The sequence below is a fragment of the Anastrepha ludens genome, chromosome 5 (assembly GCF_028408465.1).
Source record: "Anastrepha ludens isolate Willacy chromosome 5, idAnaLude1.1, whole genome shotgun sequence".
Classification (NCBI taxonomy): domain Eukaryota; kingdom Metazoa; phylum Arthropoda; class Insecta; order Diptera; family Tephritidae; genus Anastrepha; species Anastrepha ludens.
In genome coordinates this window covers 112159657-112183740 of record NC_071501.1, presented here as the reverse complement: position 1 = coordinate 112183740, position 24084 = coordinate 112159657, and the positions used below count along the sequence as shown (strand labels likewise).

General features: G+C 37.8%; 1 protein-coding gene across 7 annotated transcripts in view; it reads left to right on the top strand.

Moving 5' to 3' along the window:
• LOC128865155 (protein cappuccino) overlaps positions 1-24084 on the top strand; it is a 162347-nt gene that overhangs the window by 102702 nt on the left and 35561 nt on the right. For all 7 annotated transcript variants that reach the window (XM_054105213.1, XM_054105212.1, XM_054105214.1 and 4 more), the window contains one exon: positions 13069-13587. In XM_054105213.1, the coding sequence (XP_053961188.1) occupies positions 13069-13587 (519 nt within the window). The remainder of the gene's footprint in view (positions 1-13068; positions 13588-24084) is intronic.

Genomic DNA, 24084 nt, shown 5'->3' with positions numbered 1-24084 from the left:
ACTTACCCATTAACCCAGTGAAAACAAATGTGCCAAAAATATTTACTTTAGTCCCACGTTTTTGTTGCGTGCTACTCACAAAACAATTTCAATCCAGCCTCCATTTAGAGTGGACGTGAGTATGTGACCTCAGTCGATGCTTTTCATTTTGCAGACACATTACGAAAGCCCAACGATACAACCGGGCACACACGTAAAAACGGGGGTATGTAGATGTAAAGTACAAATATATTAAATAAGCATTGCGTTTAACAGCGGCATCAGCTGTTATGCGTATGTGTGTGTGCGTGTCTGCTGCAGCAACAGTGCGACTACTACGTACATATGAAGCGATGTCCTTCGCAAATTGGGAATTACTTAAATAACAATTTACCAACAAAACCTAGATAAATACACAGCTCCAAAGGCCGGCTAGCTATCGGCTGTGTATTGTACGAGAGGAGACAAGTAAAGGGATATGGGAATAATTAAGAGAATAGCTAACAAAAACAAGTTATTTTAGAAGCTCAGTAGGGCATGCCGGCACATGTGTTTGCATTTTAGATGTTTGTCTACACCTCTGAGAATTTTGCAAACATTAAATGCTGGCAGTGTAGGAATTTCTTAGGGAACTCTGACAACTGACAGACTGACAACTGAACTGTAATTCAGTTTTCTTATTGCAGATGCCGCAACTTCTTAATCAAAGTTTAAAGTTTTCGTTAATAGCTTCATTTTAGTGGATTTAAAGTCGAAAAAATTAAATTACGAGGAAAAATACTCTTTTCATTGATCTACTAAATAAAGGCTGGTGGTTCAAGTACCACTCTGGCACACCCCCAAGCAGCGCTAAAGCGCCGTCTTGATGTTATTATGAGACCTCCAACGGGCAGATATCTACAGCAAACCATTAGAAGAGTTGATATAATGGAGAAGATTGATGGGATTTAGGTTGGCGGACTGCCCCAGACTGTCGAAGAAAGGAGCAATCAGTGACCTTCTACATGTGCCGGTGATGCTCAGCCATGACTAAGAGGGAAACGGTCCGGATAGCAATTTTTTTTTTTAATTTCAGTCGGCATATAACTGACTAATTAAACTAAAGTTTTCTACTATGCTGAGATTCTGTGAAAAAAAACCAATGCTTTAGAGAAAAGTTCTTCGTGAATATTTTGATTTACTTCTACAGTCTGCGTCAGAAGAAAAGAACCGGTTTTTTTCTTGTAACTTCAAGATACATATATTTCGTTCTGCTTTTTGCTGCGTAATAGTCTCGCTCAAGAGCTACGACGCCAGCGCTAACTCAGGTTAGTGTCGTTCGAGACTTCCCCGTAAACGCAACCGAACAAAAATGAGTGAAAAGTATGCGAAGCGTTTCGCGGCGGTATTTTTATGCACGCATTCGAAAGGACCGAAATTATCTTACGCCGCGGCTGCAAAAGTAATTAAAAATCAAAAAAGTTTGTTGTGATGTGGAATCAGCGGTATAAGTTGTACAAAAATGTTTATGACTTTTCCAAGCGCGGCTTGAAGCGAGTGACAACAAAAAAACAGGATAAAGTGATCGTCCAACCTTTTAAGTGGGACCCTTCTTTGGGACTACGCCAAACACGATCAGTTCTTGCTAAAAAGGGAATAGATGTGAGTATCAACACCATCGAACGTCGACGAAAGGAGGCAAATATATCCTACCGTCCCACATCATCAAAACCACTGCTCTCAGAAAAAACACATTGAGAAACAACAAAACAAGAAAATTGCGTCAAAGTATTGGACTGGCCTTCCCAGTTCTCAGACGCTAACCCCATTGAAAATGTGTGGGTAACTATGACAACGCATCTTGCTGGAAGGCCAGTCCATAATTCCAAGCAACTCGTGCGTCAAGTTCGCAAAATTTGGCCCTCTTTGTCGACGAGCTACGCAAAAGCTTGTTAAAAGCATGCCAGGCTATATTCGACAACGGCTTGCTTTCATGTAAAAAAAAATTAGAATTATTATATATCTTTTATGCTTCATGAATAATCGCGGTTCCTGTTTTCTGACACAGACTGTATATTCCCACTTTCCTAATACGTAGCCAAACAAAATTGTATTAACTCACTCTCGATCGCAGCGGTAGTGCTTCAATTCCAGAATGTAGATATTTATTTTAGTATTTTTAATATGACAATGCCACTTAGTAGGTTAATATTGTGCAAATACATAATTTATTAAATACCCAACTGAAATTCCGAATTAAATCCGGCCATAAGTACGATTTTTGTAGATATGTCTACTCCTGCACCATCTAGCGGATTTTTTTTTTTTTTTTAAATTGATTTGATATTTTATAGTTGCGCTCATCATCAGCATCATCCTTTCCTTTATCTCCATTTGCCTCGGCAACCGGACGGTTGCTGATAGTGAAAGGCCTTTAGATGTGAAAGTTAGTTTTTTCTAAAAACTCTGAATAAAAAGTTGAAAATTTTGATGTATTTTTTTTTTAATTTGTTAATTTGGCGCTTTGAGTTATATGGTTTTTGTTGTGGAATACACTGCACTTTAGTAAAAACATATCAGAAGAAAATTAAATAAAAACAATAAAAACAAAAATTTAAAACTTGGTAATTCGTCGCGGGTCTATTTTTTTGAGCACAGGTGTACGTGAGATATTTCAATTATTATGGTAACCCTACTTCACAATTTTTTTGTCATTCTAACGATCTGTTTTTTTTTTGTGAATATGAAGTGCGCAAGTAAATAATATTTTTTTTACCCTTTATTATTGTTTCTATTTCAACTTAAAATATTTACAATTTTTTCTTTCTCTTTGGGTTTCAACAGCATTTAGAAGCCAATACCACTACATATATACATTGATTTAAAAAATTATTTATTCATTCTTATTCATAAAATTGTGAGACAATTTAAATCTCAGGTCAGTTGGCGCTTAAGTCTCCTCGCCTCGGTTTCCTCTTTTAATGGAAGTTGCCGAATTCCCCTGTTAGAATGTTCTAGTAGTCGATTTGTGTATCTTAAGCTGTTGTTGCGTATTTCTTCATGGATTGTTTTTACTTTAAGTTCTACATGGATATTATCATTTAGTATATACCATTCTGTTTTTGATATTATACGAAGTATCTTATTTTGCGTTAGTTGTATAATTTGTATATTTCTACTGATCGCAGTTCCCCAAAGCTCTGAGCAATATTTCCATATTGGTGTTATAATTACTTTGTATATTAGTAACTTATTTTCTAGTGAGAGCGTTGAATTTTTTCCCAAAAGCCAAAAAAGTTGTTTAAACCTAGTCTTGATTTCGCGTAGTTTTTGTCCAATGTGTAACTTTCAGTTAAGTTTATTGTCTATAATCATACCCAAGTATTTTGCCTTTCATGGTGGATTTGTTTATTCTTAACTAGCAACCCGCCCAGCTTCGCACGGGTATAAAATATATACCCTATGTCACTCACTGAAAAAATGATTAAAATCGATCCAGTAGTTTTGGCTTATTCATTATTGCCCGTGGCCCGCACGCGTTAAATTTGGAGTAAACCAATTCCCCTTTCTTTATAGCATGAAGATTTCCTGGTATTTTTGGGATATCTAAATTCATACCCTACATTTTTGCATATTAACTTTTTGCATTTTTACATATGTGTTTATTTTATTTTTACAACAATTACTATATTACAGAATGTCTTTATATACAACGTTCATAGCCTTCTTGTCATTAGACAATACAAACATGTTTTCTCTAGAGGTTACTCTTGAAAGAGCGACATACAGTTGGCCATGTGAAAAACAGTCAACACTCAAATCTAAGCCTGCAACGTTGAAGGTTTGACCCTGAGATTTATTAATGGTCATTGCAAAAGATGTCTTTACCGGAAACTGTAAGCGTTTAAATTGGAATGGTAGATCCGATGGTATCAGAGGGATTCGGGGAATCAATACATCTTCTCCGGTACCACATCCTGTGAGTATTGTGCACTCTATTATGAAAGTTTTCAGTGATTTTACAATCAAACGCGTGCCATTGCAAAGTTTAGGTGGACTTAGGTTTCTTAATAAAATAACAGGACAACCTATTTTCAGCTCCATTTTGTGAGGAGGGAGTCCAGACGGTTTCAAAGAATTTAGAAATTCTGTAGGAAATTGAACAGCTTCTTCCAAATCGAGAACAATATCGACCGAGTAGTATATTTTCGTCGGCGCATCAATCTTTGAAATAATCAAGTTATTTACTTTATCTACTTGTTCGTTAGTTGGTGACAGAATAGCTCTTTCTTTAAACCAAGATATTGTCTTATAACTTATGTTATCAATGTCTGGATAGACATTGTTGACTAACTCTTGGATGTTGTCTATCAAAACACAAAGGTTTTCTAGGTTAATCCTTCCCTCACTTTGTGTTAATTCTCCATTGCAAACTTTTAGCAGCATCTCTGGAAATAGCCTGTTCTCACGTGAAGATGACGAAATCCTCATATTAGTTTTAAGCTCTAATTTATTGACATACGACTAAAGGTGGGATCTTTTTAGCGAAGCATTTATTTCGTCAGCACGTGTTCCTCGAATCACAACTGGTAGGATTTGACGGAAATCTCCTGAGAACAGAATTGTACATCCTCCCATAGGTGCATTTTTGTTGCGCAAATCGCGCATTGTCCTATCCAGTGCTTCCACAGACGTCTTGTTTGACATGGTAGCTTCGTCCCAGACTATTAATGAGCAGTCACGCATCAATTTTCCTGTATTGCTCTGTCTAGAAACACTACAGACGCTGTTATCATCATCGGTGGCGATTTTCAGCGGGTGCTTCATTGTAGAGTGTGTGGTTCGGCCTCTTTCCAAAAGACTCTTTCCAAAAGAGTAGCGGCAATGCCGGATGACGCAACAGCTAACGCAATTTTTCCGGTAGATCTCAATTACTAATTACTGTTGTAATATCTTGAAAAATATTGTTTTTAATTATATGCTGTAAAGAGCCATATACATAGATCTATATGAAAACAACAATGTATTTAAGGTATTTAATTGGATAAGGATTAATGTTGTACCCATTTGTTGAAATCGCTTCGAAAATAAGCTATTAGTTGTCGTAAAAAGTAAATGACAAAAAATGTTATTGTATGGAATCGATAGCAAACTAAACGCGCTCCGAATCAATAAAAACTATTCAAAAACTGTATTTTAATTATGTGCGATTTACTAATATAGAACCTGAAAATAGCGTTTTATTTCGCTGTAAAATTGTATGTATATACATATAATTACATGGAATTCAGTACATACATAGATACATAAGTACATATGTCCGAAATGAAAGAATGCGAGCGATTCGTAAATACATACATACATACGTCACCATACGATGTAATTCAACATTAATGAGGTGTGGTGAGATTCTCGCTTAACGCCTGTTGCTTCATTCGGTTGACAGCGAACACACACACAAACAGCTTTTTTGGAAAAAGAGCTGCTTTTGTTTAAACAATTTTGGTTAAATAACAAATAAATCAATTACTTTTTTTGATGCAGAACGAAAGTAAATATTTCAAAGTTAAACTTCAAGAAAGTTTCATTTTAATTGGTTGATTCGTTTATGATTTATGGCCGTGAAAACAAAAAAATTATGTTTTTTTGCCACATTTTGACCGATTGCCACGCCCCCTTTATATATTTCTTCACATTATATAGATGTAAACCTTCCTCTTCAATCAATCTATCTTTAAAAAAAAACCGCATCAAAATCCGTTGCGTAGTTTTAAAGATTTAAGCGTATAAGGGGACATAGGGACAGAAAAAGCGACTTCGTTTTATAATATGTAGTGATGAATATTGGAGTGTATTGTTTTTTTTTTTTCTTGTGGGTGGTTTTATCTTCGTTTATTTGAATTTAATTAGTTTAATAATTAATTAATGGTGTTGTCAAGTAATTTCTGAAGTTTATAAGCCGCCGTCCTTGGATCTTTGTCTGATGCTACCAAGACAGTGTCGTCTGCAAATTTTGCTATTAGAGAGTTCTTCGTTGCCGGTGTAGGGATATCAGCTGTATAAAAAAGGTAGAGAAGCGGCCCAAGGACATAACCTTGCGGTACACCTGATTCTATTGTTAGTATATCAGAATACTCATCTTCGAATTTTACATAAAATTATCTTCCAGTTATATAGCTTTTCATTAATTTGTAGTCGTCTGTTGGTAAAAGTCCTGCGTGCCATACTGTGTCAAAAGCTTTGGCTACGTCGAGATATACTGCTTCGCACGTTCGTTTTTTATCGATGTCTTTAAAAATTTTGTTTGTAACGTGTGAAATTGTTGGATGGTGAAATGTTTTTGCCTGAATCCGAATTGGTGACAAGGTTTTATTTTGTCCTTTTGTATTGTATAATGGGATCGATTCTGTCAAAAAGCAACTTTTCAAAAATTTTTGACAATACTGGCAGTACACTTATAGGTCTGAACGAAGTTACTTGCGTAGGATCTTTGAATGGTTTTGGTATTGCGATTATTTGAGCAATTTTCCATACTTTTGGGAAATATTTCAAGTTCAAGATTTGATTGAACAAGTTCCTTATATAGATAAGCCCCTTCCCTGGGAGTTCTCTTAAAAATTTTCCAGTTATTAGGTCGTATCCTGGCGACTTCTTAGGATCAGTTCTCTTACATATGCATTGTTTTATTATGTAGTCAAGCTACCATCAAATTTTCGGATAGGTGGTTTGTATAAAATTAAATAAGTAAGTTGATATATTTTGTATAAAGCTAAATTTTGACTAAAGAGGCATTGCTTTACATGTGAAATAAGATTACACGCGAACTTTACAGAGAAGTTTTCTTTTTTTTCATTTTTTATTTAACTTTTTCTAATATTTTTGGTTCTTTGATTTATTTATTTTTTTATTATTATTATTATATATATTTTTTTTTTTTTTCTTTTTTTATTTGCATATCTCTTTACATTTTTTAATTCTTTATTTTTTAATTATCTATTTACCTTTTTTAGTTATTTTTTTCAAAATATGAAAGTTTGCTTGAGTTTTTATAAGATGTTAAAATTTTACTAATCATTTAATATACAATTATGAAGCCTGACCAAATTAAGAGTTTCCTTTAAGTTGGAGAAGCTTTTGCTTTCATTTTATGTTCTCTTCTTTTTTGAATGTTTTTTTTCATTTTCCTTATAATTTTTTTTTAATTTTTGTGCATTTTATATTTATGTCTAATTATCATCGACCAATTATTAAAAATTTCACGAGTTCTTAAGTTATATGACTGAAAGATTTACCAGCTATGATTGAGTTACAGCAGAGAATGTTACTAATAAATAATTTCTAGATCTCAAAACATAGATCTCAAATATTGTTCGTGCCCTCATTTGATTAGATCCTACAAGCTTCGAAAATATCAAACACTTGTGTTTAAAAGAGGCGCGTGTAGTCTCCCAAACTTAGTGATTTACGTAAAGTTCCTCGGAATAAACATCTACCTAAACACCGCAGTCAATTTTGAACCCGTTAGTGTTCAAATATGGGAAACCTTTCAAAATCTACGTTAGCTACCAAAGAGAATGTGGCCCATCTGATCTTTGAAATTTGAACTATCTTCGGTTAACGAAATGGGTCGCTTTAGGCTTGAAGAACGCTGAGAAATATGAAAAATTTACTTGCAAAACGGTGAATTACCTTCTGAAACTGCAAAAAGATTACCTTCTAATCTCGTTAGAAGAAAAGCGGCTGCATTTGTGCATTGGCCACCGCGCTACCCCGCATCAAAGCTATTAGATTAGTAAACTATACAATTTGTGTGAAACGATTAATTCTCCGGTGGGCACTCGGGTCTGGCCAAACCTTTTTCGACTACGGACGAGAATTTAAAATATTTATTTTTTAACTAACGACTTGAGCTTACAGATAGCTTCTTAAAATTTAATTTTCTATCGATTTATGGATATAACCTTTTAGAAAGGAACCTCGAACATGACAAAAAACTGCCAGACCGGGTACCCAACCCAAGGTTTTAAAAAAGGTGTCCAACGGGGAGTTAAAGATAAGTTTTATACGAATCAGACAGCAACGATTGTGAACTCTCAAAAAGGAAATTAGGGCAGCAATCTGTCAAACACAGCCCCATACCGACAAAAATGTGCTGAAAAATTAGGTTCATCGTATCGGCTAAGGCAATACCAGCTTTGGAAGCTATTTGAATGAAGCAGTGTTCCATAAGTAATCAAACAGATTGTACTTTGAAATGAAAGAAATCACATTGAAAAAATCATTTGCTTCCTATTTATTTATTTCAGTCTACAGAGCGATGTCTTACAGACTAATATACTTAATTAAATTTTAGTTTTAAATTTCTTAATATTAACATTAAAATCTATGATATGGCAACTAATGATACCATTGATAACAGTATAAACAAAAATTAATGAGAAGTAGATTCTTCTATCAGACAATGACTGTAGGCCTAACTATTTCCGTCTCCTGATATGATGGGGAGGTCCATTTGAACAGTCAATTTACAAAGCTACTTCGACAAAAATTTGTTGCGCTTTTTCAATTTTTTTAGAATGGCTTTCCATATTAAAGAGCAATATTCTAGGCGACTTCTCCCTAAGGCAATATAAAGCGACTTCAACATCTGAGGGCCTTTGTAATTATTAGTGTTTCTTTCAATAAAACCGATCACTGCGAATGCTTTGGAGACATTGAAACCGAATACGATTGGAGAATGATAAGTTAACGTCAAAAATACCACTTAAATCTTTCATTTCGTAACGGCGATTTAGTAAAATTTGATTTAATTTGTAATTAAATATATAAACGTTTGATTTCCCCATGTTATCATAATACATTTTTCTACATTGCAATATAAATGGTTTATTGTACACCACTACTCGAACACACATATATCTGATTTGCAAATTATTGCTGTCAGATGGTTTGCGTTTGCGTTCAGGTAGAAGTTTTTCATCACCCACAAACATTAGGCAGTTGGCAAACTTTATATGAGTCGGTAAGTCATTTATAAATAACAATGGGCCACTGTGTGTTTCTTGCGGAATACCCGAATAAGCCTTAACTCAAGTTTTAGAGACAATAGAACCGACTTTTACAAATAATTTTCTGTTATTTAGAAGAATTCTAAGAGAATTCCCCTGATGTCATAATGTTTGAGCTTCTACAAAAGAATTGAGTGATCAATTTGGCAAACGCCTTCGTGAAGTATGTATATATAACATCTACCTGGACATGGTTATTAAATGCATTTATTACAGGGTGACAAAAAATAAGTGTATGCAACATTTTTTAATGAAAAAAATTTATCATTAATAGTAACTCAAAACAAATTGTGAAATTTTAATAGACAATGTTTGAGTAACATTATATTATATTCAGCCAGTTTCGAAGTGGCCACCTTAAGCACGAATACACAATGCTCAAGCTCAAACGTTTCAAAAAATTTTGAGCTATAGGCCGTAGTTCGTCTACCGTTATGCGATCGCACTCTCGATGCAACGCTTGCTTCAGGGACTCCAAAGTTTTGTGGCGTTTTGCACAGACCCTTGCTTCCAAAATCAACCATACGCCGTAATCTACCGGATTCAGATCCGGTGAGTAGGGTGGTCATTCTTGGGAAGTAATGAAAGAGGGGAAATTGGCTTTGCACCACTCTTGGGTTTGGTTTTTGGCAATGTTCAACAATGGACGAAGGTGCAGGGGCTTCTGTAGACCAATTTGTGTCGTTTTGATGATTGTGAGCTTGTTCAACGGTAAACAGCTTCTCATCCGTAAAGACGATTTTTTCCCAGCCCGACGTTGGAGCGAGCGACATCTTTCGAGTCTTACTTTCTTGCTTTCATCCGTCAGCAGCTGGTATTTTTGTAGTTTATAAGGCTTAAGTCCAAGTTCTTTTTTTGCTATAAGGCGAACTGATGCCTGTCTCACGAGCAACTTTCCTCATCGAGACCATAGAATTTCGTTGAACTTTTTTTGTGATGATTTTTCGGTTGTTGGAAGTGTTAACAGTTCGTTTTCTTCCGCTTCCAGGACGGTCACCTTCATTACCAAGCTCCTTAAATCGTTTGATTGCACGAGAAACCAATGAACGTGCAATTCCAAGCTTCCGTGCTATCTCGCAGTTGCATGAATAATTTAATCGAATATTTTTGCTATAGTACATTGCTTAACAACAGGTCCGTAGTTGCAGACATCAGTCCGGTTACCCGATTTGTAGATAGGTTCCAACGAGCAGCGTTTCCACGAATCTATAAAAATCCCATTATGTACACATTTCTGGATTGATAGAGTCAAGTGATGAGAAACGGAATCACAACCAGTCTTAAATATCTGTGAAGAAAAGCCTTCACTCTCTGTTTTAGTACTGGACTTATCAGGTCAGTCCATAAGTTCGTGCGTATTTTACCCATAATTTCACTTTTGGACGGTTTTTGCATACAAAAAATTATTCGCGGAATATAACGGAACCATTTACATTTTCTTTGATATATTGTGCATTCAACAATCGATTTTAATCGCGGATAGAAGTACGTGTTGTTAAAAAATAAAATGGAGTCTTCGAACGCGTATAAGAGGCATATTTTGTATTTTTTTTATAAAACTGGTAAAAATGCAACAACTGCTGCTGCAGAAATTCACGTAGAGAATACCGTGAGTGTAAGGACTGCGCAAAAGTGGTTTTCAAAATTCCGATGTGGTGACTGCGACGTGGAGGAGGCCCCGCGCGCTGGTCGTCCTGAAGTCTTTAACTCCGACGCCTTACTCGAACTCGTGGAAGCTGAGTCAAATTTGACAGTCGACATGATAGCTCAGAGGTTAAATTCATCGCATGGAGCAGTTCACAGGCACCTGGTTCAGTTGGGAAAGGTTTCAAAGCAGGGAAGAAGCTGGGTTCCGCATTGACTTTCCGTCGCCAACCATCAGCAGAGAGTGGATGTGTGTTCTCAGCTGCTGCAACGGCTTGAATATGAAAGTTTTTTTAACCGTATCGTTACTGGTGAAAAATGGGTCCTTTACAATATTCCTGTTCGCAAACACCAATGGTTAGACAAAGATGAAATACCAGAACCGACCCCTAGAGATGGCCTTCAGCCCAAGAAGATTCTCCTGTCTATTTGGTCGGATATGGGCGGTATTGTTAATTATGAACTTCTGGAACCAAAGCTATCAATCCGGAATGAGGCACTTATCAAAAATCGGCCGTCTTTAGTGAATAGATGCAAAGTTTTGTTTCACCACGAAAACGCAAGACCTCACACCGTAAGGCAAACATTAGGCAAGCTGAACGATCTCGGATGGGAGCTAATGCCGCATCCACCATACTTTCCGGATATTGCACCTTGTGATTATCACCTTTTCCGTGGACTTCAATCCCATATGAGTAACAAGAACTACTCGTCAAAATAAGCTATAAAAAGGGATGTCGGAGCGTATTTTGGCTCCAAGGACAAACAATTTTTTGAGCAGGGAATTAAAACTTTGCTTAAATGTTGGGAAGACATTGTAAATAATGAACGAAAATAAATTATTGATTAATAAATACCTTAAACATCTTTTTTATCAATTTTAAAGCCACTTTAAAAAAACGCACGAACTTATGGACTGACCGATATTTTAGAATTGCAAGCTGCACATCAGCCATGCAAATTTCAAAACTTCTTATAGTTTCTAAAGATGGAGAGGTTAAGGCTGAAACTGATTAGGAGTCATACTTTTCAGACACTTTCTGAAAGAAACTTGTAAGTAAGTCATGTGCGCAAACTGGTTGGAAAACCATTGGTTTTTCTTCTGGAGTTAATGAAATACCAAAAACTTTTGAGACTATATTTTAGTTTCGTTTATACCGAAAGCATGTCCTGTTTAAACAAAAAGTTGTGAAAGCTATTAAATTCTCTTCTCAACTTCAGAAAATATAAATGATCGATCTCAGATTTGCTTGATTCGAAAGTCCTGAAGGCTTTGTTTTTCCGTTTTTTTTCTAATTCGGCTATAAAGATATTTCAAAACTCAAACCACCCAAAGCCCGTTAAGCTACTACCGCCATCAAGCTCGTATTTATTAAGCTAAAAAGTATTTGCAAAGTATTTTTTAAAACACCTGTGCCCGTTATTTTTGCAAGAAATAAAAAAAAATGTGTAAAAGAGTTGGTTTTATAGCGGCCAACAAAGCTATTTTCTATTTTAATTGACGGGATATGTATCCTTTTTTTAGACAAGTTGACGCTGTATCAATTAATGGCGCTTTATGTGTGTGTATGCATGTATTTGTATGAAAATTCTTGAACTTTCCAAACAAAAGCTTTGTCCGCTCATTATGACCTTTTAGCCCAAACGAGAAAGGTATGCAATTTAATGAGTGTTTTTTACACCTTCATCACCACCATCTTCATAAACAGATAATTTACCAAACATTATTGCGCAAGCTATTATTTTAAGCCGTTTTCCTAAAATACACCCGCTCATTTATTGGCTCTAAAAATGTTTATTGCTTTTGTTTTAATTTTAATAGATTATTTTTTTAAATTCTAATTAAATCAAGTTATTTTATAAGCAACGCTCGAGCGGAAGCGCCTTTTAGTTAAATATGAAAAAAATTGTAAAATTAATGATGAAAGTAAACATTAAATTACAAAAAACATCAAAATTTTCCAGTAAAAATGCATGCAGAAACCCAATGCTTCAAGCCCTCAATGGCCACGCAAGGAGCGCCAGGTTGATAAGTGAGTGAAAAAAAATGCAAAGCTGTTAGAGAAAAAAATGTATAGCACGCATTTGGGCGGTATTTGCCGAGGTTATTTATTTTATTATCCTTTTATTGTGTTTATTGGTGAGCTTCATTGCGTATCCATCTTTTTCGTTTTACTTGCTTTTTTACTGGATTCCATTATTATTATTATTTTTTTTTTTTTGCTTTAATTCCCTTTTTCCGGCTCATCGCCGCCTGCCGTAGGAGGCAGCACAAACAATTACAAGAAAATAAGTTCGTCTCATTTTGTTCCAAAAAAAAAAACTAAAAAAAAATAATAAAATAAATAAATATACTTCTTTTCCTTTTTCCTGTTTCTTTGCACGCCACCTTCGCCAGATGCCGGCACCTTGAACAGCAAACAGTCGCCGCCTTTAACAGAAACTCAATCAACCGTTATAATTTCGTTTAAATCATCACAAACACCTGTTCAGTCTCAACAGCCAACGCCAGCACCTCCCTCCACGCCTCCGCCAGCAACGAATTTGAAACGGGAAACCTCCACCCTCGCTACCCCACACGCCAGTACAACAACGGCAACGACAGCATCGGCATCGGAAGTTGCTGCATTAACGCCCACTACTTTATCCCCGGAATCAGCCACCAATGCCATTACAGCAGCAACACCTTTGACACCCGCCACACCAGCAACTACGCTTAGCAATAATGTGCTGAAAAAAGTTGCTACATTCACGGCTGAGAAGGCAGCAGCAACAGCAGCCAACACTATTAACGCCAATGCCAACGGAAGTGCGAGCACCGCAGGCGTAGCTGGGCATTTGGAGTACATCAGCGGCTGTCGGCGTTTATCTTATGTGCCTGAAAAGTTAAGCTTCGCTGCGTATGAAAAGTTTGAAGGTAAGTACGTGCATGTTTTTCCTCTGCCATCTTTTAGTTGATAGTCGCCGAAACGCATCGAGTTTGTCGCATCAGCGGCGAGTATGAAAGGTTGAAAAAGGATGTTGTTGTCTAGTTGGAACTAGAGCTCCTCCTACAGATACTGCAATGACTTTGTGCGCTACACTTTTGAGTGATTTGATGCGCAAATTTGTAAATTTGTGTAAGTTTTTATTATTCATGCGTTGGTATTTTCCTTTTGTTAACTCCACCAGAGTTGTTGCTTTTTGCATCTACGCTTTCGTTTGGCGTTTCTTTTTTCTTTTTTTGTTCTCTCATTTTTGAGTTTTAATTTGAATTTTTCTTCTTTTAATTTCTTGCTAAATATTGACGAGAATTGTAAGCGGAAATTGTAGTCATGCGATGCAGTCAAGTATAAAGTTATTGCCACCTCCGTCTCGCCTTCTTGACAATTGTTCGCGGAAATTTGATGCTGCCTGAATGTTTAATGTAGAATTTCGTAATAATATTTGAGGCAAATACCCTTCGATTAGCCTTTGTCGGTGCAGAACGATGTAATTGCGCGAAATTTGAACAAAGAAAAGTGTAAAGTTAAATAGGCGGCAATTTAACACGTTGAGCGCCATTTTCTTTTCGTTTTTTGGAGTGTGAGGTGGGGTTCAAAATGCCTTCGTAATTGAGTGCTGTGACCACTAAAACAACCCTCCTCTTCTTTCGGGAAGACTCCCATCTCGGAACTGCTTTCTGCATTACTTCGGGAGGGCTCAGAAGGGCATCCATAAGGGACCGGTTCTGTTCACGCACGTCTGGGTCCACTGTGGGCTCATCTTCTCTGTCTATGAGGCTTCGCTTTGTTGCACTGTCTCGAGGTGCGCCATCATATAAACTTGCGCTCACAAAATTAGAAGTTCTCGGGAAAAGGGAAGCTGGCAGGATAATTAAAAACCATCCACAACAACTATCGAAAGTATGTATTTTTTCAGTTAGTCAAGCAACCAACTTATCTTCAAAGTCACCTATAATTAAAAATCATCAGAAAATGCAAAAGATGAATATTAATATTTAGCGCGCACGACCGGCATCGCTCTCATCTGGGTACCTGGCCATAGGAACGTAGAAGGAAATGAGAATCACCAGCTTTCTCTGGCAAGGCAGGGGGCATCCTATAACGAATCCGAAGCGGTAGAAAAAGGATGTCCCTATGAAGTGCACTAAAAGCAGATCTTCTCGCTATTCCAGAAGCAGGCCGTCGGCAGATGAACTACCACGGATACCTGCAAAATATCTAAACAAATTCAGAACTTTAGAATTACGTCAGCAATAACCGGCCATTGGCCTATTGGAGACCATGGCAAGAAGATGGAGTGGCTGTACAACGATAGATGCAGAAGCTGCCTTCAAGAAGAATCTAAGGAAATAACAGTCTTTCAATATCTGTCCCCAAGGCTGTGTGCTCTACGACATAGAATGCTGGGGGAGTTCTCGTTGATTAACTTGAACGAAATTACAGAAAAGAAAATAGACGCCATAGGCAGATTCATAATCAAAGCATCTAGATTTGAGGCAGAGGTTCTACAAGTGGCGTGTCAAAACAGCATCTTTAGTGCTAATTGGATCTGTGCTGTGTCACTCAAAGAACACCTCGACCACCAGCACCATCACCATAAAGTACAAAGTCTTGCATCTCAGTGAATTTTGAAACTTTGAAACTCGCACTTTCTTGCACTATCTAATATTGAATGGGCTTACAACTGCATTCCCAATATTCTCTAAAAATTCTGAATAAAAAGTTGGAAAGTGTTTTTTTTTTTTTGTAATTTTTTGATAAATGCGAGGCGTGTTTTCAAAGTAAGTACCGTTTTTAAATTACGCCGCCACAGCGCTGCGGTCGCCGTTTAGCGCAGCGCGTCGGTAGCTACATCTGTTGGGAAGCCACAGACGCCATTACGGAACCATCGGATAGAGTCAACATCTGTTTGTGTGATTTTAAAATGCCTCCACCTATTGAGAATCCCGCCGATTTTGAAATGCGTGCTGTAATACAGTTTCTCTGTCCTCAAGACTTCAAATCAGTTGACATTCATCACGAAATCAGTGAAGTGTATGATGAAAACATTATGAGTGATGGAATGGTGCGGAAATGGGTTAGGGCCTTTAAAGATGGCCGCACAAACATTCATGATGAGGAACGAAGTGGGAGACCTCCAGTCATTACCGATGAAGTGATTCAAAAAGTTCACTGTAAAGTGAAGGAGAACAGACGATTCAGAATTTCGTCCTTAGCTGAAAAGTTTCCTGCTATATCAAGAAGTGTTCTTTACGAAATTGTGTTCGAACGTTTAAATTATCGGAAATTGTGTTCACACTGGGAGCCAAACATGTTGACTGATGAGCACAAAAACAAAAGACAAAAAGTGTGAAGCACTGGTTGTCTAATCAGGCAGCAATCTTCTTTGACGATGGCATAAAAAGCTGGTCCCAAGTTACGATAAATGCCTCAATAGTGATGGGAATTATGTAGAAAAGTAGAAAAGTAGAGTGAAGTATGGCCTTTCAAGTGAATAAATTATTTTGGGAAAACATTTACTTGTTGTTTTTTATGTCAAAACGGTACTTACTTTGAAAACATGCCTCGTATTTATCCAAAGCTCAGCAATCCCACCCATATTTAAGATATTTATAATATTAAATAAATCTCATGTCTTTTCATAAAAATGCTCTAAATAAGGCAGTTGCCTATGGCGAGTTAGAATTTTTCAGGGCACCCAAGATACAAACTGTATAAGCAATAGGAAGTACATTCTTAAAAAGTCTCGTAATTAGGTTAAAAAGACTTCCCCTAGCACGAAAAATGAAGCTAATAGCGTAGGCAGAAAAATCATCACTGAAATATTGAATATCTCTAAGTGCTAAGTCAGCATACAAATCGAGTGATTCTTAGTTAACAGCAGAGTCCGAAAATGTTTTTTATTCTTAGGATCTTAGACAATCACGAAGGTATAAATGCATACAAGGACTCAGAAGTAAAAGCATTGAGAGGTTCCATATTTAATATTAGCGAGATATCCTTCCGCATTTTTACTCAATGAGCGCCGCCGAGTACATCTCCTCAGCAATGATGCGCGAAGGCCTGTAATTCGGCAAGATAAAACCCCGCAAGACAAAGTGCATTTGTCCGCGCAGTGTATGTAGATATTGCGGAAGTAAATCTGTTTCAATGTAAATCATTTAATTTGTAGTATTTGGTGGCAAAAATTTAGTTTTTCAATAAAGAACCGTAGGAGTCTCTCAACTGTGTCGTATTCGTCGACATCCCAAACTTGATTTATTTTGTTCAAATCAATTCAAACAATATTGCGTGTTAGCAGAAGCCCAGTAAACATTTGATATGGAGTGTCCTCAATAATTTTTCACGAGACCGAGATAACCCTTTTTGACAATGAAATTGACAAACCTTTACTGCCTTTCGGAATGAGGTGAGAATTTGTTTTCTTAAGTAGACCGAATTGAAAGGTGTGCAACTAAGTTTTAAAGGTTTTTTTTTTCGATTTCAAAAATTTATTGTTAAAAATTGGTACAACCTATTTTATCCAAAATACTGTCCATCACTAGCTATAACTTTTCCCCACTTCTCTGGTAGTGCATGGATTCCGTCCCAATAAAACTGCTCGCTTTTGGAGGCGAAGAACTCATCAAGCCAATTTTGGATACCTTCAACCGAAGTGAAACGCACTCCCGTAAGGGCATTCTGCATCGACCGGAACAAATGGTAATCTGATGGTGCAAGACCTGGGCTATAAGGCGGGTGGGGTAGAACTTCAAATCAGCTACCATCGAGATAGGTTTTGACCACTTGTGCGACATGCGGCCGAGCATTGTCATGATGAAAGATCAATGTCTCATGTCTGGTTTCAAATTCCGGACGTTTTTCCGCAATTGATCGGAAATGAAATGGCTTGATGAGTCACGCTTGACGGTGTCGCAAGTTCTTCTTGGGTTTGACACGGGTCTTCGTCCAAAATTGTCTCCAATTCGGCTTCTTCAAAAGTTGGTGGCCTTCCTTCGCGCTCCTTGTCGGCTGTGTCAAAGTCACCACTTTTGAATCGTCGGAACCAGTACTCGCAGGTTGAAATTGATGGAGCATTCTCACCGTAAGCCTCACACAGCATCCAATAACTTTCCGCTGCACTTTTCTTCAGATGGAAGCAAAATAGCAATGCTTCCCGCGAATGAAGTTTTATAGGCACAAAAGCTTACATAGTCTTTGTATAAAAAAATTTTTTGTTTACACTTCGACGAAATGACACAAACTAAGAAGCGACACTTAATGATGACGCTTTCACATGAAACTCGTTACACAAATACTCAGTACAATTTGACACTAGTATTACTATATGTTTTAAATCCTTTAAAACTTAGTTGCACACCCAGTATCTCAGACATGGTTTTATACACATTTTCGATGGCTTTCCTCACGATGATGCCTCACCTTCGACATCCATGCAACCAAAATGGAATTGCTGGAAGCACTGCTTTTCTGTTTCAATCGTTACTCTATTGGATCCATAAATAGTACAAATATTTTTTGGCGGTTTATTTCGACCTGTCACTTTAATAGTAATAAAGGGTATTTCAGCAGACACGCCTAGACGTTGTTTAATTGATATGTAAAAATAAAACATATAAAAATTTCATTCAAAATACGACGCTTATCAATTAATTATTATATTTTAAATTATATAATTTTTCATAAAATGTCCACCATGAGTAGGTCTACAGGCTAGCAATCAGGGAAGCTTGCGAATCACTGAAACACTACTAAGAAATTCGTGAAAGAGTAGCTATCTTTTCAGACAGTCAAGCAGCTATCAAGGCCTTAGATTCGAACTCCATTTCATCCAAACTGAACTGCTTGGTCATTGGCTTCAAATTACTCTGATATGGGTTCCCAGGCACAGAAATATAAAGGGTAATTAGAAAGCAGACGGGCTAGCAAGAAAAGGTTCGACACTAGACATAACAGAGGCGGTTGCAGTCGCCACCCCATTCACTACAAATAAAAACATACATTGCGTCACACTGCTATGCTTTAAATGAAAGAAGGTGGAAGCAATTAACTGCATGCACTACAACAAGAAAAGCATGGCCGTCGTACAACACCCAGAGGACGAACTACCTGTTAGGATACTCTCGCTCAAACAGTTCACGTATTACAGGTCACTGGAAGGTAGGGGATCATGCAGCCAGGCTCAACATTCCTTTCAATCCCATTTGCAGAAGCTGTCAAGCGGAGGGTGTGAAACAAAGTATTTTCCACTATTTATGCGAATGTCCGGGTTTGGCCAGAACAAGACTTTGCTCGTTCGGTAAACCTTTCCTTTTCCTTTCTTGCGAAATAGATCTGACTTAAAATAAAAAAAGACATAACACGAAAATAGTGGTGATAAAACGACGCTGGTCGCTAATTAAGACTACAGTAGATTCTGTTTTTATGCGGTAGATACGTTCCGCAAGAAACAGCATAAAAAAAGCTACTAGTTCTATAGTAAAACTATAGATACGTTTCAAAAGTGCTAAAACCGCATAAATCTGAAATAATGTAATAAAATCGCATAAAAAAGGGTACTAGTCCCATATTATAACTATAGATACGTTCCATAGACCGCATGAATCTGAAATAATTAAATAAAATCGCATAAACAAAAAATTGTATTTTTGAAAATTATATCTTTATTTAAGAAACGTCAGAATCGAAAAATAAATTTACGTCAGAAATAGAATCAGACAATACCCACATGTTGCGCGTTCGTTTAGGATTTGGCGTAAAATCACTTTCGTCACTTGAGGAAATGTACACGTCTGATCTAGATAGTTATGCAGGCGGTTCCATACTTGTAGGGTTAGCATTTCTGATGTAATCTGTGATGAGTTTTTGCTTAGCTGGTTTAGAATCTTGTTTATATGTAAAATTCCCGATAGGTCGACATGCATTTTGTAATTTAAAAAAAAACCGCACTATTTCAAAACCGCATAAAAACAGTAGGTATTTAGTACAAATACTCAACCACCTCGACAACAACAACAACAACGTCTACAGGCTGTCATACGAGAATTAAACTTTTCAAAGACTCGCTCAAAAATTACGGTGTGGAGTTCAGCAATCTCGAACCCAATGTTATATTTCAGCTCAGAAATCGTTGTTGACTTATTCACATAGACTTTACTTAAAAAAAAAAAAAACATTAAAATTGTTCCATATTTTATTTTAAAACAACACCTAGGCGCGTTCTTTGAATGACCCTTTAGTAATGAAGAATGTATCAATTTTCCCTTTTCCACTATTCCGCACAAAACTGTAAACAAAATGTTGTAGCCTTTCGGTTAGGTTAAATGGCTGCCCTAGCTTGGGGCCCGCTTGGACAAATATTCAAAATTCACCCGTTGTGATACCATACATGGGAAAGGAGAGAGGAGAAGGGAAGGAAGAAGGAGCCTTGGGATTAGAGGAAGATGACCATGCATTTACGACGACGCCGACGGTGGCTGATTTACGTTCGTAATTTTCCGCAACAAGCTACTGAAGAACTTCACCAGATGTGTGATATTTAAACCCGTTATGTCCGCAGGCTTAACGAAAAAATGAGAGCCCAGATAACGAAATCTTTACCAGACGAGAGCAGAAATGATTCCCCCTCGTCCTCAAGTCTCACCGCATGTACACCTAACGGGCAATGCCCGGTAAGGATACCCACCAATTTCGAGGGCTTTGTTAGCCTTAGGAGTTCCCTCGAGCGTCCCCGATCTACTCGTAGCCAGATGGATCTCGCGACCGGGCGCACTATCACAGCGCTCGCTGAGTTGACTCGCGGCCCATCTTTCCAGGAGTAGACCATAGGTTCTTAAGGGAACCTCAATCCTCTCATTTCGCGACGAAACCGTGTCCAAAGTTTCCTGTCTAGCCAGCTCATCAGCCCAGCAGTTTCCCTCTATGCCGCTGTGACCTGGAACCCAAATGAGCCTAATGTCGAAGTATTCGGATGCAATCGAGAGTTGTAGCCTTTGCAATACATTCAATTCCGAAGTTAATTCCTAAATTAGAAGAACCACTTTGTTTTTTTTTTTTTTGGCTCAAATGTGACCACAAACTTTTTTCAGTGCGATATTAGAGCAAACAATGAGCTTGCGGACCTCGTTATTCCGGCTTGGTACGAAACAAGGTCAGCGATTAACTTTCGTTTTCTACATTGCCGGATGAATAAAAATCCAGCCAAGGACTGCCAATTCGGCAACATGCCCCAAGAATTATGTCAACAACAACAACAGCAACTGCCTTTAGAAATGGGATGTAACAACCATTCGTCATCTACGAAATAGTCGCAAAATGAATAGCCAGAGCGTATGTACGAATCCTGACAGGGCAGGTTTCTTACAGGTGGCGCAAAAGTAACCTTGCGATGTTTTTTGGCTGTAATTTAAAAATGAAAATTTTAAAAATAATTTTAAAAATGAAAAACTTTGATTCTTCTTGTGGATTACTTTTATTTGGTCTTTTAATTTTTTTACATCAAGTCGAGAATATGGTGCCATGTAAATGGCCGCCGCCACAGTTGATTGCCATTTGAGCCCTTTGTATGGCATTTTCCATCACTTTGGCCAAAACTTCCGGTGATAGGTCCTCACATTCTTAACGGATATTGTCTTTAAAAGCTGCAAGAGTCTGCGGCTTGTTGTCATAAACCCGCGACTTCAAAAAGCCCCACAAAAGGAAGTCTGGAGCGGTCAAATCAGGCGATCTTGCTGGCCAGTGCAAATCGCCAAAACGGGAGATTAGACGCCCGGGAAATGCATCCTTCAGCATATCGGTTTTGGCACGTGCAGTGTGTGCCGTTGCACCGCCCTGTTGGAACCACATGTTTTCCAATCCCAATTCATCAAGTTGCGGCAAAAATAACTCGTTGATCATTGCTCTGTAGTGCTCACCATTCACAGTAATCGTTTGGCACGCGACGTCTTCGAAGAAAAAAGGTCCGATGACTTCTCCAGCGAAAACAGCACACCATACAGTGACTTTGAGCGGGTGTAATGGCTCTTCGTGGGTTACACGCGGATTTTTAGTGCCCCAGAAGCGTAAATTTTGCTTATTTATGTACCCGCTAAGATGGAAATGGGCCTCATCACTCATGATTATTTTTGATGAAAAATCATCTTCCTCTTGGTGGTGATTAAGGATGGCTTGAGCGTATGTTAGACGCGATTGGCGGTCAGCAGCTTACAGCTGATGCACCGTCGGGACTTTGTACGGAAACATCATCAAATTTTGTACCAAAATTCGCTGTAAAGACCGTCGACTGATACCCATTTGAGTGGCACGTCGTCTGGTCGATGTCGACGGCGCTTCCATGACATCCTCGGCTACAGCAGCAATATTCTCTGCAGAACGGCTACTCCGGGGTCTGCCACGCCTAGCAGCATCTCGTGTTGTGCCAGTCTCTTCGAGACGAGCTGCTAAACGTCGCAGTGTTTCACCAGTAGGCGTTGGGCGGCGAGGAAATCTGCGACGAAACTCACGTTGTGCCAAAGTCACCGACCGATTATTGGTCAAATAAATAGTCAGCAATATTCCGCGTTCTGGAGCAGTGTAGCGTAACATTGTTTATTAACGTGTATTTCGCATATGTTTACTACACAAATGTCAAAACAGAACTGACATTAAGGGCCAATCGCAAAATTTATAGCATTTTCTGATAGGAGGATTACTTTAGCGCCACCTGTTACCTACTGAGACAAAAGGAACTTTTTAAATGGGGAATTTCAACCAAATAAATCTGAGACAAGGACTTTTTATTTGGGGAACTTCAATCAAATAAGTCTGTTTCCTGATACAAAAGGTTATTTTTATTTTGAGGCAGATGAAACACCTGAACCTACATATGTATGTATATTGAGTGAACGTACGTCTCTATTCAAGAGGAATGAAAAAATTTCAAACTATATGACGAGCATTCGTTACCCGAAAGAAAACATCCAACATCGTCAGCCTAAAAAAAAAAATTATAAAAAACAACGTCATTACGAAGGCTGCTTTAAATGCTAAAAGGTGTTTTCTTTCATGTTCGGCTGTTCATTGTAGGGAAAAATGCCAGCAAAAAAACATATATAAAATCAACGCAATTTTTGAGCTACTTTAAACTTGCACTTTATTATACTAAAATTCAATGGGCTATAAAACTGCATACGCGAAACTTTTCTAAACACTTTGTTTGAAAAGTGTGAAATTTTATTAAAAAAAAATATGCGAAAAATTCTGGTTGAAAAGTTGAATGCAAAGTTTGAAACTTTCGTTATATGGTTTTTGTTGTATCATAAACTATATTAAAAAAAAAGTTCTGATATTTACAATTTTGCAACAAAGTCATATACACCCCGTGAAGAAATCGTGTGGAAATGAATTAACGGGGTTAGGGCAAGTAGATCCTCAGACGTTACTACTACCAAACGATCAGCTGTTGGCAGAGGTTGGAGTTGCGAAGAAAAGTTGCAAATATAAGAAATCACCTGGCGCATTCTTTGACATTACATCAAATTTAACTGTCAAGAAAAATATTTGAGTAGAGTAGAAAATTAATTTCCATTTTAGACGATTTTCTAATTTGCACTTTCCAGTGCGACTTTCACGCCAAGCACAACTTTTATGCTCCACTCCGCAACAGTCAACTGAGAATGAATTATTCCAACAACCACAAACCCACCAAACTGCTGCACATAGCGCGCGTGTAAAGAAGAAAATTAACGACAACAACAAAACAGACGCCATAAAATAGCTCCGCATAGCGAGTAATCATAGTGCAAATATTGTTGCAAAATTATGTGCATGCACATTTTCGTGAGCAGATGCAGCTGCTCCAACGCATTTCATTATTGCAATACATTGCACAACGCCAATCCTTCTCCGGCTCGTACCCATCACCAACACCACCACCTTAGTTACTTCAGACTTTTATCCCGACATGAAGCAAAATCTCACGTCAACCATCAACGTCCAACGTGAAATAAGTGCATCGAGTGGAATGTATTGCTGCAAGAAGCATTGCAACACTTTGCCTGTTGCTGTCAGTTTTATTGCTGTCGCGTATAAATCAGGTTTTCGTTGTTTACCGAAAATTCGCAACGCCCACACAAACAACAAATGATGGTGGCGACGGCTGCGGCGTTGGAGTTGGAGTGGAGTTTGGAAGTGGTTGGGATGTGTAGTGCGGCGTTTATTTTGCCAAGCGCCGTTGATGGTGGTAATAATCATCTAAGCTTTGTTTCCATAAAGCAAACAAGCACTTCAGAAGGCAGAAGGACACGCGCTGTGTGAGTGCAGTGTGAAGAAATGCTGGAAATGCAGAAATGCAACGCGATAACGCATCAAAATTGTGTCTCATTAGCTAAGGCGCGCGGTCCAAATTGCGCCAATGGCATATTATTTTTGTCGAGTGGAGTAGACAATGTGCA